At 40.5% G+C, this 19,440-nt stretch overlaps 1 protein-coding gene and 1 pseudogene across 1 annotated transcript in view; one reads left to right on the forward strand and one right to left on the reverse strand.

Moving 5' to 3' along the window:
• UBAC2 (UBA domain containing 2) overlaps nucleotides 1-19,440 on the forward strand; it is a 160,565-nt gene that overhangs the window by 102,195 nt on the left and 38,930 nt on the right. Inside the window, 1 exon segment of the mRNA XM_059041971.2 lies at nucleotides 18,498-18,743. Within this exon segment, the coding sequence (XP_058897954.1) occupies nucleotides 18,498-18,743 (246 nt within the window).
• On the reverse strand, nucleotides 16,347-17,198 carry LOC131743517 (protein MIX23-like; annotated as a pseudogene).

Below are 19,440 nucleotides of genomic sequence, written 5' to 3' on the forward strand. Positions count from 1 at the left end.
AAATAGAAGGAGCCTGCTTTTGCCAGTTTTTCTCTTTTTATAGTTCACATATTTATCATCATTTGGTCCTCTTTCAAGCTGTTTCACAGCAGATGAACAGAAAGTCCTGTACTTCTCAGACTCCAGGCTTCTCTCCTTCCACCTGTCCATTTACGATCTAGTCATTTCCTGCGTTTGTTACCTGTTCCGTACAGTATGTCAGACTTTGATTATCTTGTGATCAAGCAACTTTAGTGTGAAAGAAAATCTGTCCTACCCAGTAACAAGATTAGAAACGTAGATTCACACCAGATTCGTTAGGACTTTGGATGTGGTCTGAGTTTGTATTTTTATCTGTAGGCAGTGAGGATCTTTAAAGCTTTTCAAACAAAAAACTTCACGATGGTGCAAGATTATAGAAGTCTTATTAGGGTTTGTAAGTCAAAGAAGCTGGGGAAGGAGAGAGTTGAGCAACCTTGAAGGAGTCAGGATGGCTCATTTGTGGGCTGTGATTTGTCTGTTTCTCTTCCCCCAACAAGAGTTTTAAAGACAAAAAATAAAACATTGTCTTATGGTAACTGTAAAAGAAGAAGCATCGAACAGAACCTTATGTTGATGGGCTTTCCAAGGCATGGTATATCATTAAGGAGAAAGCTTATGGAACTAGCATAATCTACTATGGAACTCAGAACTTCTTTGGAGTAAGTTTTCGAGCCCTGACCTGCGTCTCGGCTGAATGAGGATGGGGAGTTTGGTCCTCTGAGCCTTGCCCTGCTTTTCATGTCTTTCTCTGCTCTTCATGCTTCCTTTTCTTCTTCCTTATTCTTGCTTCCCTTAGATTTCTTTTCCCAATTCACCAAAAGAAGGGTACAGTGTAGCAGGTCAGGTAACTCATCTGATGCCCAAGATTTTCAGTTGAACTTCAGGGACTCAGATGATCTTCTCGCAGTTCAGTGAAAATGAGGACAGGGCTTCCCTGGTGGCGCAGTGGTTAAGAATCCGCCTGCCAATGCAGGGGACACAGGTTCAAGCCCTGCTCCAGGAAGATCCCAGATGCCTCGGAGCAACTAAGCCCATGCACCACAACTACTGAGCCTGCGCTCTAGAGCCCGTGGGCCACAACTACTGAGCCCACGCACCACAACTACTGAAGCCCACGCACCGCAACAAAGAGTAGCCCCCGCTCACCGCAACTAGAGAAAGCCCGCGCACAGCAACAAAGACCCAACGCAGCCAAAAATAAATAAATAAATAAATAAATTTATAAAAAGAAAATGAGGACAGAAGCTGCAGAGGGAGGTCAAGGCTGGTGAGAGCTGTGAGGTGGGTTGGGCTTGCGAAAGAACCTAGTGTAGAAGTAGAAGATGACAGTGGATCCTTAAGAAAAGCCATGTTTAGAAGGTGCTTTCACGAAACTTCTTATAGAACAGTATTTACAATCCCAACACCAAATTGAGTGCTTATCAGTCCATTGTACAGCTCTCTCTCTCTCGTTCATTGATTCATTCATACCTTCTCTCTCCCCCCATTTTCCCTCCCTTCCTCTCTGTGCCCTCTTCCCCTGTCCCGAAACCTTCTGTCCTCTGCCTTGTCATGACAATTACAACTCAGTCCAGGGCTGACGGAATGTCTTATTAGACAAGTGTTACACAGGGAGTGACTAGTAGACTTTTAAATGTTCAGTACAGAACAGATGAAATCATGCCAATGTCTTGATAAAACTGTCAGAGGAGTGCCTCATAAAATATAGCTATAAAATCTTCATTACTGTAACTTACCTTTTACTAACTTACCTTTTTTTAGGCAAAAACCTTGCAGAGGCTTTCAAAACTGGGCGTCCTCAGGTCCCTCTCTCGGCCCTGTGGACCCTGGGCGCCAGGGACACTGAGCAGCTTGCTCCTCCTGACATTTCACGCTGTCTCAGGATTCTGTGCCATCACTTATTTCTCTTTAACAAACACATGGCACTTACTATGTACCAGGCACTTGTGGAAGATTATATTGTTTGTTCAACTGTTTTGTTTGTTGAGAATATTTGCTGCCCATCTCTACGGGCCCCTCCCTGCAGGGCCTGCCTCTACATGCCCTGTTAACATCAGACTCTACTCTGTGACTTACATGTGCCACTGGACCGTGAGCAGAAGTGATGAATGCTTCACAAGCAGAAGTTTTTAGAACCATTGTGTGGTTCTGCCATTGCTCTGTTCCTTTTGTCATGAGAAAAGCATGTGACAGATAGAAGCTGCTCCTTCGGCCCAGACCCCAGAATGAGGAAGACACATGGATCAGGGCTGTGGCCAGCATGTAAGATGAGTGAGGAATAAACCTTTGTTATAAGCTACTGAAATTTGGGATAATTTGTTACCACAGTATAACCTAGAGAAAGCAGACTAACACAGCTCTTTTCTAAGCAGTTTACAAATATTATTTAATTAGTCCTCCTGAAAACCTGATGATGTAGGAACTGTTGTTCCCGTTTTATAGATGAAGAAACTGAGGCACAGAGAACTTAAGTTATTTGCCAAGAATAACTGATAAGTAGGGGAGACAACATTCAAATGCAGGTACTGGAGCTTTGGTGTCTGTGCTCTTTTTTTCTTTTTTTTTTTGAGGGAGGTGGCAATTTAAATTTATTTATTTATTATTTATTTATGGCTGTGTTGGGTCTTTGTTTCTGTGCAAGGGCTTTCTCTAGTTGTGGCAAGCGGGGGCCACTCTTCATCGCGGTGCGCGGGCCTCTCACTATCACGGCCTCTCTTGTTGCGGAGCACAGGTTGCAGACGCGCAGGCTCAGTAGTTGTGGCTCACGGGCCCAGTTGCTCCGCGGCACGTGGGATCTTCCCAGACCAGGGCTCGAACCCGTGTCCCCTGCATCGGCAGGCGGACTCTCAACCACTGCGCCACCAGGGAAGCCCATGTGTGGGTGCTCTTAAGAGGTGGCTTTGCGTAACTATGCAGTTTCTTCCAACTATATCCATTCCTTCACCATTAGATGCCTTCTTTTCCTAGAAAAAACTTATTCATTTAAGTTCTCACTCTGAAGCCTTTTCTGAGTCTGCCCTTTCATTTTAGAAACTATACATTATTCTTTACTTTATAATCCCCAGTGCCTAGCAAAATGTCTGGCATTTTATCTTTATTCTATAACTAATTATTGAGTTTCAAAATTCAGTATTATCAAAATAATTATTTCTGTGAAATAAAACACTGTAACTCTTTGTGATTGTTAGGATGCTGTCAACGTGTACTGCCTTACTAGGTTCTTGACACGCTTTCTACGGTGGTGGAGAGCCTGGGCTTACCATTTGCAAGATGAGGAGGCTGAAGTTCAGGTTGCACAGCTGATGGTTGATAGAGCCAGGACCAAAGGCCAGGTGATCTGGCAGTCCAGTGGGTTCAGTGCCTTCCACTGCACACTTCAAGGCTCTCATCCATGTCTGTTTCAACCACAAGACACTTAGGTACAAACCTGTCCTTAGATCTTCCCTTGACTACACCACGAAGATGAGGCCCTGATCATCGTCAACAGAGGCACAATTCTGGAGGGAGATCTTGGTCATGAAGAAGTTTAAAAAGTACCCAGAGGTGCTGAAAGACACATATCCACAGCAACTTCCTGCAGCCTTCGTTAAAAATTCTGTGGGCCGACCAATATCCAAGAAAACTTTATCCCGTTGGCAGCCTCTGCTTTCTCCCTATTATGAAGAATTCTATCTATAGCTGTACTATACTGTACTTTTCTTATATCATCAAAGATATTTAACTGGTCCTCCATATGATGGATTAAAAATGCAGCTCAGGGCTTCCCTGGTGGCGCAGTGGTTGAGAGTCTGCCTGCGGATGCAGGGGACGTGGGTTCGTGCCCCGGTCCGGGAGGATCCCACATGCCGCGGAGCAGCTGGGCCCGTGAGCCACAGCCGCTGAGCCTGTGCGTCCAGAGCCTGTGCTCCGCAACGGGAGAGGCCACAGCAGCAAGGCCCCAGGTACCACAAAAAAAAAAAAAAAAAAAATGCAGCTCAAACCTCACCTTCAGCAAACTCTTTGTTGTGTGTTTCTGGCATTGTCATGTACAAGAAGACGAAGTAAAGGATGGCTCTGAGAAAGCGTAAAGGATAGTATAAAACATATTAAGCTGGGTCAGTACTGCTGCTGGTCAAAGGAAAAAGAAATGGAGATAAGGAAGAGGTTAGCAAGAAGAACACGCATACATTTTCATTTTAGATGATTACTGGTAGATTACATGGCAGTTGCCCCGCAGAGCATTTTCTCACAGGGTCTTTACATTGTTTTCCTATCAGGAGATGGAAAGTCTTGAATCAGTTTTGATTATCTCTTTAAACTGATTTTTTTTAATAGAAATGCCCAGTGTTCCTTCTTCTTTGCAGCTGATTGTGTTGATATTTTTCCTATATCTTGATTTTAACCTCTGGTAAAGAACTATGGTAAAAATCAATGCATGAGATTTTGAATATATTCATTATAAACAACAGCATATTATCAGAAAGTCTTATGTTAGTTTATGTTAGCTTGGAATATTTTTAAGGTATCAGAAGTTTTTTATTGCTAAAGATTGGTTTTAGTCTCCGAAAATCCCAACTCTTTTTTTTTTTTTTTTTTTTTTTTTTTTGCGGTATGCGGGCCTCACACTGTTGTGGCCTCTCCCGTTGCGGAGCACAGGCTCCGGACACGCAGGCTCAGCGGCCACGGCTCACGGGCCCAGCCGCTCCGCGGCACGTGGGATCTTCCCGGACCGGGGCACGAACCCGTGTCCCCTGCGTCGGCAGGCGGACTCTCAACCACTGTGCCACCAGGGGAGCCCCCACCTCTTTTATAAAGTTTAAGCGGAGAATTATGTATCCAGAAATGTCTTAATCTTTCTAGATCTTCACATTTACTTTTTTATGAAAAATTTTTTTCTTTTTTGTTCATTAAAGTGTTACATGCAATAAAATTTACCAATTTGAGGTGTACAGTTGGGTGAATTTTGGTCATTGTATACAGTTTGTAACCACCACAATCAGGATAGAAAACAGTCCTGTCACCCTAAACATTTTTTTCATGCTGCTGTGAAGAGCTATGTACACATTTATGTGTGGACATATGTTTTTACTTCTCTTGGGTAAATGCCTAGGAGTAGAATTGCTAGAATTTATATCATATGAAAAATATATGGTATCATATTATTTTACAGAGTGACTGTGCCATTTTGCATTTCCGCCGTCAGTATGTGAGCATTCCAGTTCCTCCACCTCCTTGCCAGAACTTCGCATTGTCAGTCATTTTAAGTTCAGTCATTCTAGGTGGCGTGTAATTATATCTTGTGGTTTTAATTTGTGTTTCTGTAATGACTAGTGATTTGGTCATCTTTTCCTGTGACTACTAGCCATTTGTATATCTTCCTTTGTGTGTGTCTGTTCAAATCTTTCACTCACTTTTTCGTTGGGTTACCTTTGTATTATAATTAAATCAAAAGAGTTCTTTTTATATTCTGGATATAAGCCCTTCGTTGGATATATTTTGTAAAAATTTTATACCAGTCTGTGGTTTGCCTCTTTGTTTCCTTAACTATGACTCAATAAGCAAAAGTTTTAACTTGATTAATTCAGTGTTTCAATTTTTAAAATAGTTTGTGCTTTGATATCTTAAGAAATATTTGTTAATCTGATGTCACAAACATTTTGTCCTATGTTTTCATCTAGAATTTAATAGTTTTTGCTGTTACATTTAGGTCTAAGATCCACTTTGAGTATAACATTTGTGAAGTTAAGGGTTGAGATGTATTTTTTTCCATACAGATATCTAGCATTGTTCCATCAATGTTGAAAAGACTTTTTTCTCCTTTGAGTATTACCCTAGCACCTTTGTTGAAAGTCCATTGACCAGTGTGGGTCTGTTTTTTTTTTTTTTTTTAAACATCTTTATTGGAGTATAATTGCGTTACAGTGGTGTGTTAGTTTCTGCTTTACAACAAAGTGAATCAGTTATACATATACATATGTTCCCATATCTCTTCCCTCTTGCGTCTCCCTCCCTCCCACCCTCCCCATCCCACCCCTCTAGGTGGTCACAAACCACCGAGCTGATCTCCCTGAGCTGATCTCCCTGTGCTATGCGGCTGCTTCCCACTAGCTATCTGTTTTACGTTTGGTAGTGTATCTATGTCCATGCCACTCTCTCACTTTGTCACAGCTTACCCTTGCCCCTCCCCATGTCCTCAAGTCCATTCTCTAGTAGGTCTGAGTCTTGGCTTTCTTTTCTATCTCAGTGATTTATATGTTTGTTCTCATGCCGGTACCATACTGTTTGAGTACTTTTGCATATGGTAAGTCTTGAAATCAGGTAACATAAGTATTCCAACTTTGTTCATCTTTTTCAAAACTGGTTAAGCTATTTTAGGAACATTGACTTTCCATATGTCTTTTAAAATCAGCTTATAATTTCCTTCAAAAAAGAAAAAATACAGTTAATATTTTGCTTGAGATTGCACTGAAACTATAGATCACTTAGGAAGGATTGCCATTTTGATATTTTAAAATATGGCCGCAAATTATTTTATACGTCAAGAGATGGAGCTTAATTCCCCTCTTCTCGAGTGTGGGCTATACTTAGCGATTCACTTATAATGACTAGAATATGGCAGGATGGAGTGTGACTCCAAAGGGCTGATGATATGAGACACGTTACTTCTATCCTGCTCCCTCTCGTGTCACTCCTTCTGGGGAGGCCAGCTGCCGTGTCACAAGGGTACTGAAGCAGCCCTGTGGAGAGGTCTGCATGGCAAAGAATGGTGGCATCCTGCCAGCAAGCAGCACTGACTTGCCAGCTGTGTTTCTCAGCCACATTAGAAGCTGGTCCTTCAGCCTCAGTCAGGAGTCCCAGGTGAAGGCACGTAGGCTGACATCTCGACTGCAGGCTCAGGAGAGAGCTTGAGCTACAGCCACCCAACTAAGCAGTCCCTAGATTTCTGACCCACATAAACTGTACATATAATAAACGCTTATTGTTTTAAGCCACTGAGTTTTGGGTAATTTGTTATTCAGTAATAGATAACTAGTACAACTATTTTAACAATATTGGGTCTTCCAATTCATAAACATAATATGTGTCTACATTTTTCTAGTAATTCTTTAATTCCCCTTTTTAATTTTTAAATTTTCGATGTACAGGCCCTACACATCTTTCATTAAATGTATTCCTAAGTTTTTGTGGGGTTTTGATGCTATTTTAAATGGAGTTATTTTGTTCCAAATGTTTGTTGCTTGTATATAGAAACGCAGTTGATTTCTGTATATTGCTATTGTATCCTGTAGTTTTGCTGAATTTGTTGTTTCTGGTAGCTTTTCTGTGGATTCCTTATGGTTTCCTGCATATATGATCAAGTCATCAGGAAATATGTTTGGTTTATATGTTTTACTTCTTCGTTTCTAATCTGTGCCTTTTATTTTTCTTGCCTATTGCACTAGCTAAGACCTCTAGTATAATGTTAAATGAGAGTGGTGAATAGACATCCTTGCCTTGCCCCTGGTCTTAAAAAGGGATTTCGTTTTTCCCTGTTGAGTCTCTATTTGTAAATGCGTAAGTTGTTCTTGATCTTTACATTCATTTTTAACTTATTATTTTTAGTCCGATGTAAGAAGCAAATTTTAACATAAGCCTGTTTTCCCCTCAATTTTAGTTTGTTGAATCAGTTTGTGAAAGTGAATATAAGTTTAAAGGGGGGTGATCTCCTTGTTGAAAGGGAAAGTCAAAGGTATTTACATTTTAGCATTTGATTAAGGCTTTTTCCCATGTGCTGGAGACTCTAGCTGTCTCCCAATGTATTTTTTTCCTTCGTAACAGAACCTTCATCTTATTTGAGGCAGCAGGGCCTGCAACTAAAAGATCACATTTTCCAGTCTCCTTTGCATCTAGGTATGGCTATCAAACTAAATCCTGGCATCCTAGCTACTGAGCTATAAGCACACATCTTGGTGGGACTCCTAGGAAGGCTCCTTAAAGTGTAGCCTTTTGTCCTTTTGTTCTTCCTCATTTTCTTCTCCCCATGCCTGGAATGCAGTTAAGATGGTTGGAGCTTTTCTAACATGAGGGAGAAATAAATTTCTGTTGTATTTAAGTCACTGTTATTTGCAGTTTTCTGCTTTATGCAGTTAACCTAATCCTCTTGACGCATGATTTTCTGAAAGGAAAAGCTTAGAGCAGCTTTCTAAGACAATTTGTTAGAAACAAATAATGTATTATTAGTTTAATTAATTCTGTTCCTATTCTAATTCAACTTTTCAAGAATCAGAAGGATACCCAGTGTTTAAATAGATACTTTAAAATAATATTGAAAAAGAAAAGAGGGCTATGGGAAATTCATCTGAATCACTTTTGTACTTGACGAAGAACAAGATAGCAAGACTCTTTCAATAAGTGCTTAAAGCCACATGATTCTGTCATGAAAACAACAGTCATTTCATAACTAATCACAAATGGCACAACTAACTTTGTGCATTTCTAACTTGTGTACATATTCTTTGCGTAATAAAATGAGTAATTTCCAAAGTTCCTTCCTTTTTTCTTTAGCGTTTTTCAGTGAAGGAAAAGGAACAGGAAAATGTTAAGGTTCGTTAGAGCAAGGGTTTTCTTTGTTTTGCCTCCTGCTGTGTCCCAGTGTTTAGAACACAGCCTGGCACCTTATAGAAGTTCAGTAAATACGTGTTGAATGAATGCGTGAGGCCTCAGTGGGCCTGGGTTCCTCAGGACCTGAGTGAATATGAAGTGTGCCTGGAGGGGTCCAGATACAAGGGCACTTTTGCTCCGTCGGCTCCTCTATCTTGTGGTGGCAGTGCTGTCCCCCGGGAACGCGGCTCCTTGCGTTTGTCCCGCTGTCCCATCAGATGACAGGTTGCTTGAACGTTGGGACTGCGGCTCACCAGGACCCTGGCAGTGTCGTTTGCCATGTGGGCTTTTGTTCAGCCACAGCGGACTGGAGAAGGAGAGCAACAGAAACCCGAGTGCTGGTGCCAGGTCATGGTTTCTCACCTTTGCTGGCTGTGGTTTCATGCTAACACTAAACAAGACCAGAGGACAGTTGAGGTTTGCTCTCTGTAATCAGGGGAGTTTCACATGGTTCCACCCGGCAAATTAAGTTCTTTATCCCCTTTGGCCTGGACTTTCAACTGCAAGAGGTCCGGAATGCTCTCTGCTTGCTTGACCTCTGGGGCCCTTTACCTGGCCGGGATTCCCAACTAACTCCCGCTGCTTGAATGCTCTGGCTGCGGCTCTCCCTGCCCTTCGCGGACACAGCCCGCTTGCTCATTTCCACTGTATCTGAGCATCCCGGCCCGCCCGAGATCACTGCCACTGCTGCATCCCTTGTCAGTGGGCCTCTCAGCTTGACCTTGGGCTTCTGGGCTCTGAGGGCCTGCCAGACCTCTCCCTTAGAATTTCCCCTGGCCTCTTGACATTGCAAATCCCAGCGGGTGGTCTGTTTTTAAAGCCTCTTTTTTCACAGACTCTGTGGATTTCAAGAAGACTCTCATTCAGAAGTCCCGGTATAAGAAGGGTTTATGAGTTAATGAAAATTAAAGTTAAAAGTAATGTGTAAATGTAAGGTAGTATAATAAATAAGTGATACTCTCTCAAGGCTTTTGGTAGTAATGAGGTATAACTGTAATGTGCATTAACTTTAATGTGAGAGGTAAAGTTTAATGTGCTTATCTTATCCCCCATCTTCTCATAGAATAGGGTGATGTGATTATCAAATATTTATAGGAAACAATTCTTAAAGCCCTTTATATTTTAATCCTTTGTGTGAATACCTGTGTTGACCAAAAAATTAATCAATAGTCAGTCTAAGAAAGAAAGGAAAATGTTATCTGAGGCAACCCAAGGATTATAGGCCAGGAGACAGTCTTTCAGAGAGCTCTGAGAACTGTTCCGCAGAGAGGAGGGGGAGGCCGATACACATGTGATTTTGACGAAGGAGTACATGCAGTCAAGCACACATCTTGGTAGAAAGTTACTGCTGTTTGCAAGGAACAGATACCTTAGTGAATGGTTTTAGTGCTTTTCTAAGTATGCAGAGACGCAAGAAACTAAGTTTATAACATTTTCTCCTGAAATATCTAACTGTCTTAAGAGCCAGTTCTGTCAGTTTTCCCAGAGCACAAAGTGCTTCATCCTGAACTTCGCCTTGAAATCCTTTCAGAGTGTGCTGCTGTAGGTCAGCGACTGCAGTGGCTAATGACTTGATTCTTGGAGAACTGGGTGGTGGGCAACTTTGTTTAATCTACAGTCCCTTCCCTTTCGGTCTTAGTATTGACTACGGTTTGGGAGGCATTTCGTGACCAGTTTTTCCCACTGTGCTTAGGAATGCTCATTCCCAGGTCAGAGGAGGATTTCACTGATAGGCTGCTCAGTGCTATTACTGGACTAGGCCCTGTTAACAGTAGCCGAAAGCCTCTGGACCTCCTGCCTTACTAGTCTATTATGGTCTGGGAACTGGTTCCCTCTTGTTGCTTCTTCCCGTATATAGAGTCACACTGTTATAATCATTGATCTTGTAGGACTGTCTATTTGGTCAGTTGTTTCAAGTCACCTAATCATCATGTATTTTACCACACATTTGATAATGCAAAAAAACAATAATCTTGTAAAATAGGCAGAATACAAGTAATGTAGCCAGTAAAATTAATAAGGTCGTAAGTCAGTATCTAAGCTGAGAGCTAAGGTGCAGCCCAGTATCTCCCCAGGTCGTCTGACCAGTCTCTTCTGCACCAATCTCTGTCTTTAAGGAAAATGATATATTGGCATTGTACGTGAAGTTCACCTAAGGTGTCTGCGTGTACAAGGCAAGTGATGGGTCATTGTGACCATTTGCAGGGTTGAGTAAGGAGTGTTATTATCTGAGGAGTTACATAGTGGCGCCGGAAGGAGAAAGACTGATCTTTGTGGTTGAGCAGGTATTTCTGCCGTAGAGGAGGTCTGGCTAACACATAATGCAGATGCACATGTGCACACTAAAGGAGGTGGAGGAGGAAAAAATGGGCAGAGAAAATTTTGTGTTTAAATTTTTCTTCTCTTGCCTTAAAATACGAATTTTAATTTCACCACCTGAAACATTTTACAGTAGCACTTTATTTGTTTGACAGCTTGAGGTCATGCTGATGTATCAGAGGCATGGACAGGTGAATTCTACCTTTTTGTCACATGGGAAATATGAACTTAGGACCAAAAAAGTGTGTCTACTGGCACCTTTCCAATTTTCTTTAAAAGAATCTAAGATGACATTTTGGGGGTTTTTTGAACTATTCATTCATTCACGATTCTCCCAGCAGGTGCTCTTCTAGGTGCAGAGGCCAAACAGTGATCAAAACCAACCAAAATTCTTCCCCTTCCAGAGCATGCATTCAAATAAGTAACCCTTAGAATAGAACTTTAAGCCAGTGAGCACAAAAGCCCTACTTTATCCCTGCCAGAATTTGCAGTAGTGCATTTGTTTATTACTGGGTAGGATGTCCTAATTCTTCATAGGATGTTCCTACTAATATTGAACACATAATTTCATAACTGTATATGTGATGGTGAGGGGATAGATACGGGCAAGAGAATGAAAATCTTCGGCCTTCATCAATTCCCTGAAGGAATCTATGACCAACCAACCCGCCCCCATTAAGAACCCGCCCCCTTACTAAATTGTGAGCTCCTTAAGTACAGGCAACAATTATACATTGCTGTTATTTTTTTCTGTATTTCTTTAAAGGGTATATGATTTCATAAAGCATAAATAATAACGTATATAGGTATAATACAATTAAGATGGAAAAGTAGCACAGTGAATGGGGGTGATGTTAAATGGAATTATACTCTTGAAGTTTCCTATATTTTAATCGAAGTAATTCAGTATTAACTCTAAGCACCTTATGTGTGTATTGTAATCCCTAGAGCAAACACAAGAAAAAATACAAGATATTGCTAACAAAATTCCATTAAACAAATTAAAATGAAATACTAAAAAATATTTGCTTAACACAAAAGGAAGTAAGAAAGGAGGAACAAAAAGCAAATGAGATAGAACCAAACAGCAAAATTCAACTATGTCAAGGTAAGTATATTAAGTGTGAATAGGTAAATACATTAATCAAAAGGCAGAGATTGTCAGACTGGATTTAAAAGTAAGAAAGTGCTATATGGTGTCTACAAGACACACTTTAAACACAGACGCAAAAAAGGGTTGAAATAGAATGAAGAAAGATTAATCATGGAAATAGAAACCTGAAATAGCCATATTAATATAAGACAAAATAGATTTCTATGTGAGTGTTACTCAGAACAAAGAGGGATTCTTTATTATGATAAAAGGGTCAGTGTATGTGTGCCTAATGACAGCTTCCAAATACACCAACATTTTCCAAAAACATGAAGTTAAAACAACTGTGGACAAGTGGACAAATTCGCAATCGCTTTGAGACTAAAAAATACAAGTGTTTAATTTTTCACTTAATTCAAATCTCACAGTTCTGATTTGAGCAATTTTTTTTCATAGTTTGTTATATTTATAACAAAATTTTGCTATCTTCAGCTAAATCAGTGTGATTTTGCTGTTATATAGCTCCATTTTCTATCTTCCTTTTTATCCAGATCTTCAGAAAAGGAATCCTTACTTCCTCGCCTCCAATTCATTATATATTTTTGCCACATTTACTTCCTGTCTCTTTCTTTATTACATATATATATATTTGTTACAGAGAGTGCTGCCCCGACGCCTCCCCTTCCTTCTCCCCTTATCATCCTGCTGCAGAAGAAACCACACTCCATGGTTCTGTACTTACTACCTGAGTATGTGTCCATAAACAGTAAATACTAGCATTTTGTGTTTTGAAGTTTTGCAAAAAGATGAATACAATATGTAATACCTTTTTAGAAACATATTAATACATGTACACTGAGTTTATTTAACTGCTGTCTAGTATTTTGTGGGATGAATAAACCACTCTTTAACCATTCCTCTCCTGGGACACTGTTCCCTAGCTGTTACACAGAGCTCTGCAATTGAGAATTTCCTGAAATATACCTTTGGCAGCTCTGCTGGGTATTGTCAAATTGCTCTCCCCAGTGGTCAGCCCACTTTGCCTTCCCTCAGGACTATGGGAGAATTCTCAATTCCCCCTCAACCTCATGAAAACTTGAAACCAGATTTTTCAATTTTTGCTAATTTTTATTATATTTAACATTGTTCAGTTAAGATTTGCAATTCTCTAAAGGCAAGTGAGGATAAACATCCTTTCATGTGTTTGTTTGGACATTGGAATTTCCTTTTCTGAAATTGCCTTTTCATCTGCTTTATAAATTGGGTTGACTGTCTTTTTCTTACAAATGGATAGTTTCTTTATGTTCTGACGCTACCTTTGTTGAGGACAAGAATCCTAAGGACCTTCTCCCAGGCTCTTATTGTGTTTCCCTTCATTTATGGTAACTTTTGGCCCACTGTAGCTTTTATTTTATTTATTTGTTTGTTTTTGGCTGCATTGGGTCTTTGTTGCTGTGCACGGGCTTTCTCTAGTTGCGTCGAGCGGGGGCTACTCTTCGTTGTGGTGCGCGGGCATGCAGTAGCTTCTCTGGTTGAGGAGCACGGGCTCTAGATGCGTGGGCTTCAGTAGTTGTGGCACGTGGGCTCAGTAGTTGTGGCTTGTGGGCTCTAGAGCGCAGGCTCAGTAGTTGTGGCGCATGGGCTGAGTTGCTCCACAGCATGTGGGATCTTCCCGGACCAGGGCTCGAACCCGTGTCCCCTGCATTGGCAGGCGGATTCTTCACCTCTGCGCCACCAGGGAAGTCCCCCACTGTAGCTTTTAAATTGTAAAGTAGATGAATGTGTGTTTTCTTTTATAGTGTGGGCTTTATGTTTCTTATTTAAAAATCCGTCCTCATCCCAGTGCCAAAAAGATGTTCCTTCTGTATTTTGTGCAGAAAGATTTACAGTTTTGTAAATTATATTTGTGTCCTTAATCCATTGGGAATTTATGTGTGGTGTCAGGAAGGGAGAGCTGTTTTGTCTTTATCCTTATGTGTGGCCCGTGTATTTTTTTCCCGTTTAACGCACCCATTTCTGCTGTGAACAAGGTGCCGTGTACTCGAGTCTTTTTCTCTGCTCTTGCTCCTTACATCGATTTGAGTAGCTCTACATAAAGACCACACTGTTTTAATTACTCAGACTTTATAGCATACTTTGAAATCTGATAGGCCTTATTATGTTTCCCCAAAATTATCTTGACTCTTCTGGATCATTTATTCTTTATTTTTAAATCTTTTTATTGTGATACATAACACACACCAAAATGTGCATAAACTATAAACGTCATGAAGCCAAACAAATCACTATGAAGTGGACACACCCGTAAAACCCTAGGCAGGTCAGAGCACCGCTGGCCCCTGGAGCCCTCGGTGCCCCTCCCTTCCGTGACTGCTCTCTTGGCACAGATGGTCATCACCTCCATGCTTTGCTTTATGGTTTTCCCACGTGACTGATCCATTTACAATGTGGAATCATAATGTATGCAATCTTTTGGGTCCAACTTCTTTTTCCCAACATTATGTTTCTAAAAATTTAAACCTTAATATTCCATACAAATTTTAGGATTGTTATTTAAGTTCCAACCAAAAACCCCCAAGAGTCTCTTTTGTATTATATTGGATATATATATTAATATGGTGAAAATGGATGTCTTAACAATTTTGCATCTTCCCCTTCGCAGATGTGATGTTATGATATCTTTATTTATTACTAGAGGTTTTTTTTAATGTCCCTTATTATAGTTTTTTAGTTTTCTATAAAGGCCTTAATATATTTTTTATTGAATTTATTCCTGAGTATCTCATTGCTTTTGCTGCTGTTGTCCGCTCCCAGTTCATTGTTTTTCCTTCCTCGAGGCGGTCAGTATTTGACCTCTGGTTACTTTTGTTGACTTAAGGAAAAACGCACGACATAAGAGTTGTGAGTTTAAGGTTTATTCAGGGTCTTACTGAGGACTATAGCCTGGGCCGTAGCTCTGAGGAACTGCTCCAACGAAATAGGGGAGGCGCCAGTATAACAAATATGAATTTTTTGGCTCTAAAATACATCTAGTCAAGCATACATCTCAGTCTAAGATTACCGCCAATCAGAAAGAGCAGAATCTCAAGTTAATTTTAGTGCTTTTCTTTGTATGTGAAGGTGCAAGAATCCGGGGTCATTGAAATTCTTCCTGAGATATGCATCTAGCCCTCTAGGGGCCTGTTTATCTAAAGCACAGAGTGCCTCCTCTGGATTTTTCACCCTGAATTCTCCTCAGGGTGCGCTGTCAGTGGGTGACTGCTGTGGGTTGTGACTTACCCTTGTATAATGAGCTACACTCTTTTGTTCTTTTCTGTTCACACTTTTAAGGATTTCTTTCTCTGTTTCACAATAATGGATCTAGATATAAATTTCATTATGTTATCCATCTTGGGACTATTGCATTTTCAATCTGAGTATCTATATTCTTTATTAATTCTGGAAAACTCCGCTATTATCTCTTGAAATATAGTCCCCTTCTTCCTATATTTCCTCTGTTGTCTTCTTCTGGAAGTTCTATGAGACGTACACGGAAGGCCTCTCTGTCTGTATGAAGTCCACACGTGTAGAGCCCCCGGCCTCCCCTGTTGGCCTGCTCTACCCACTCCAGAGCCTCTTTGATGCAGGCCCTGCAGAGCTTTTACCTTCTCCCTGTAGAGAAGGGAGAGGGTAGATAGGGGCTCTGCTGGGTGAGGGGAGGAATTGGGGTTGCTTCTTGCACAGAGTTCTGTGATCCTCCACTTCGCTCCCACCTTCACAGCACCTGGTGCCTCTAATCCCTGAGTCTCTGGCGGGGGGAGTGGGGGGAGTGGGGGGGGCAGGGGGACCCTCTCCCTCATTTGGATTTACCCTTCTCATATGCTAAGTATTTCTAACTACTCAATGTGTTTTCCATTTTGTTGGTGTGGTTGAGGATTACAGATGCTTTCTAGTTTCAGTAAATGTGAAGGGTTTTTTGTTTTGTTTTCCAGATACTGGAATTGTATTTAAATTCTCTTACAAGAACTTACTGCCTCAACTTGGAAAATAATCAAATAATTATGTACACTGAGTCAGAAAATTATTTTAATAGTTACAAAATATCTTTTTTTTTTTTTTTTTTTTACAGAATCAGTATAAAATAGTAGTTGATTTCTCCATAATTATCAGAATTATTTATACTTGAGGTCTTGGGTAAGTGGGGCTAAAATCAACAAAAGGTCTTGGACTGTTGGCTCAGAAATCTTCCTGGGAAGCCCACCATGTTGATGTCTGTCATGCTTAACTCTTATGAGATGACCCCGTCCTTTTTTTAAAAAAAAGTATCTTTTTATCCATTCTTTGGAGGCTTGAAGTGAATTCGGCAGCGTTCGTTAAACACCTTCCAGCTCCTGTCATTTACCATTTCTTCAACATTCAGTTCTGACTGCATCCATTTCAACTGTGTCTGTTCTTTTCTAAGTTGCTTTAATAATGTTAAATTGTCCAAATTCTTTTCTCTCTCTTCTCGGAGCTGTTTTACTACTGATGAGGTCTGAGCTATACAGTTTTTTTATGACTCAGTCCCTACTGGCATGAGCCGCCATCAGAGACTCATGAAGTTGTTTACAGTTTTGGCTGGCATCAATTTTCCCTGCAAAGGAAGCTGTTGGAACCGTAGTGTTTAATTCATGTACTGTTCTGTCATCAATCGTCCTCATCACCTTGAGTAATTCCTGGAACTCGGCGAACTCCTCACAGTTCACCAGTGAATGTGAAGTTTGTTTCTGTTTTTGTTTTCTTTGTTGTTTTGTACCATTTTTGAGAGAAGTAGCATAGAAATTATTTGAAACCAGAAGTCCTTTTCCATTCACTCTTCAACCTCCTCCAGTGGGTCTTTTGCTCCTACCACTGCACCAAAACTGTTCTTAATTTTGCCAAATCCAACAGTCATCTTCCTCTCTCTGTCTTACTTGAACTCTGGGCTACATTAGACATAGCTGACTAAACACGGTTCTCTTAGCTTCAGTGGTACCAAACTCTCCTAGTTTTCCTTCTTCTCACTGGCAGCCCCTTCTCAGATTTCTTTACTGGCTTCTCCTACTCTGTCCATCCACAAAATGCTGGTGTACCCTGGGTTCAGTCCTAAGTCCTCTTCTTTCCTCTGTAATACGTCCCCCGCCCTCATTATCTCCTGTAGACCTGTTGCTTTAAACACAGTCCTATACCACTGACTCCCAAATCTTTATCTCTGCAAACTTTTCTCTTGAGTTCCAGATTTTTATATCCAACAACCCTCTTGATAGCTCCGCTAAGATTTCTAATGGATACTCCCAAGCTCATTCCTGCATTGCACTTGCTGTTTTCTCTGCCTGAAACGTTCTTCCTCCAGTTCATCAAATCACTGGCACCTCACTATCCTTAAGAACTCTGCTCAAATGTCACTTCCACCCGACCTAAAGAAGGTCCTTGCTCCAAGTCACCTTATTTTATTTCCTTCATAGGTCTCGTCTGGAGTTGTTTTGTGTGTTTGCTTGTTTACTGTCCAGTCTCCGTATTGATCTCGGTTACCTCTGGAAGAGTAGGGCTTTATTTCTCTTGTCTTCTGCTGTACTTTAAGTGCCTAGAACAGCACCTGGTATAGAGCAGATGCTCAATAAATTTTTGCCTAATTAGTTAATTTAACTTTTATTAGTAAAACATTAAAGTGTACTTTTCTCTTATTAGACAGAAATTTGTCAAATATGTTCTAATTTGGTATGAATAACTTATGCTAAGAATCAAATTCACAAAATTAAAGATTTCTCTTTAACAAAGGAATAGCCATTCTCATTTTTACCTAGGAAACCGTAGAGACTCCTTAGACTTCTCTTACCATATAAGTTGCCTTAAAGATGATAAATAGCCTTATTCGTAAACAGAATTGTTAATTGCTAACTATTGGCAAGGATTTTAAAATCTAGGAAAAATACTTCCAAATTTTATTAAAACACTGTACACATTTTAGGTAATCTTTATTTTCTGATAAATGTATTACATGTTTGATATTGATGCTGGGTCACATCATCGAATATCAAAGTTGTTTTCTCGCAGTCTCTCTCTCTGATGGCCATCTGCCAATAAGAATAACCACAGTTAGTACAGTGTGAAAGTGTTTAGATAATCAAATATTTCATGGCGCTTTTTTAAAAGACAACATTGTTTTTTAAAATATCGTACCAGTACTTTGAGTGTTAAATAGTTAGGATTTTGCTATCTCTTCTAACTTAATAAAAACACATTTGTTTACTGAGTAAATTCAGTTTTTTGTTGGTTTGTGCTGCTTGGTATCCTGCAACCTGATAGGAGTTCTGGTCATCACCTAACACTACAACAGTGAAGGAAAACACCATCTGAAGTGTTTTGCGGTTATCGATTTCTATGTTAAATATGTTCTTTAACATTTTATGACATTTCAGCAATCCGGTTGGACTCTTATTTCTTTTAGATCTCCGGGCTCTGCTACAACAGCAAAATGTTACAAGTTCATGAGGTGCTCTGCGTCCCCAGCTGGATGGCAAAGTTCTGTTCTTGGACACTTGAGCCCATCTTCTCATCTTCAGAACCCACCAGCGAGGCCAGAATCGGGATGGGGGCCACGGTAGACATTCAGAGACAGCAGAGGATGGAGCTGCTGGACCGGCAGCTGATGCTGTCACAGTTTGCACAAGTGAGGCGGCAAAGACAGCAGCAGGTAAACGATAATAATCACACTGGAAAATTCAGAAATACTCAGGGGCCTGTGTAAACTTCTCCTTTGAGACTGTATGTGTGGTAGAGTCTACATTTCATTCCTATGCATTGTATCATAGATACTTTGACATGTTTCCAGGTGGAATGTAGGTCTCTGATAGTGGCTATGCTTAGTGTTTTCTTTTTAAGGTAAAAAAAAAAAGTAACTTGCAGCTGAAAGACTGGTCAAACTGGACATTCTTGCTCCACTTCTATTAGATAAGCATGATTTCTTAGAGAAACACCAACCTAGTTAACAAGATGGGATATTTATCTGTTTTTATCATCTTGTAAAAGCCACAGTGTCTTCCTGTTAAAATGCTTATTATTGTGTGCTCTGGACTGAAGAGCAAATGTCAAACTTCTTGATTTTCCTTGGTTGAAATGGAGAGAATATGAAGGTAAGAAAATTTTCAAGGGGACAACCAACAAGTAGATCAGATAAATGCTGTGTTTTCTTAGCCTTGTCATTAATCGTAAAGAAAGACTGAGCATTTATCCACCAAAACCGCTCTAGCCAAACAATCCAACACCACACCGGTCTTCCCAGGGTTACTCTGTGTCAGGCTGAAACCTCATACCTGGTCCTTCTTTGGCACTTCTGTGATCCAGTGCCTTGGGTTCCTCGTTTCTTGTCTCCATCCCCTTTACCCTCTGGG

Source organism: Kogia breviceps, chromosome 16, assembly GCF_026419965.1.
Source record: "Kogia breviceps isolate mKogBre1 chromosome 16, mKogBre1 haplotype 1, whole genome shotgun sequence".
In the NCBI taxonomy this organism is placed as follows: Eukaryota; Metazoa; Chordata; class Mammalia; order Artiodactyla; family Physeteridae; genus Kogia; species Kogia breviceps.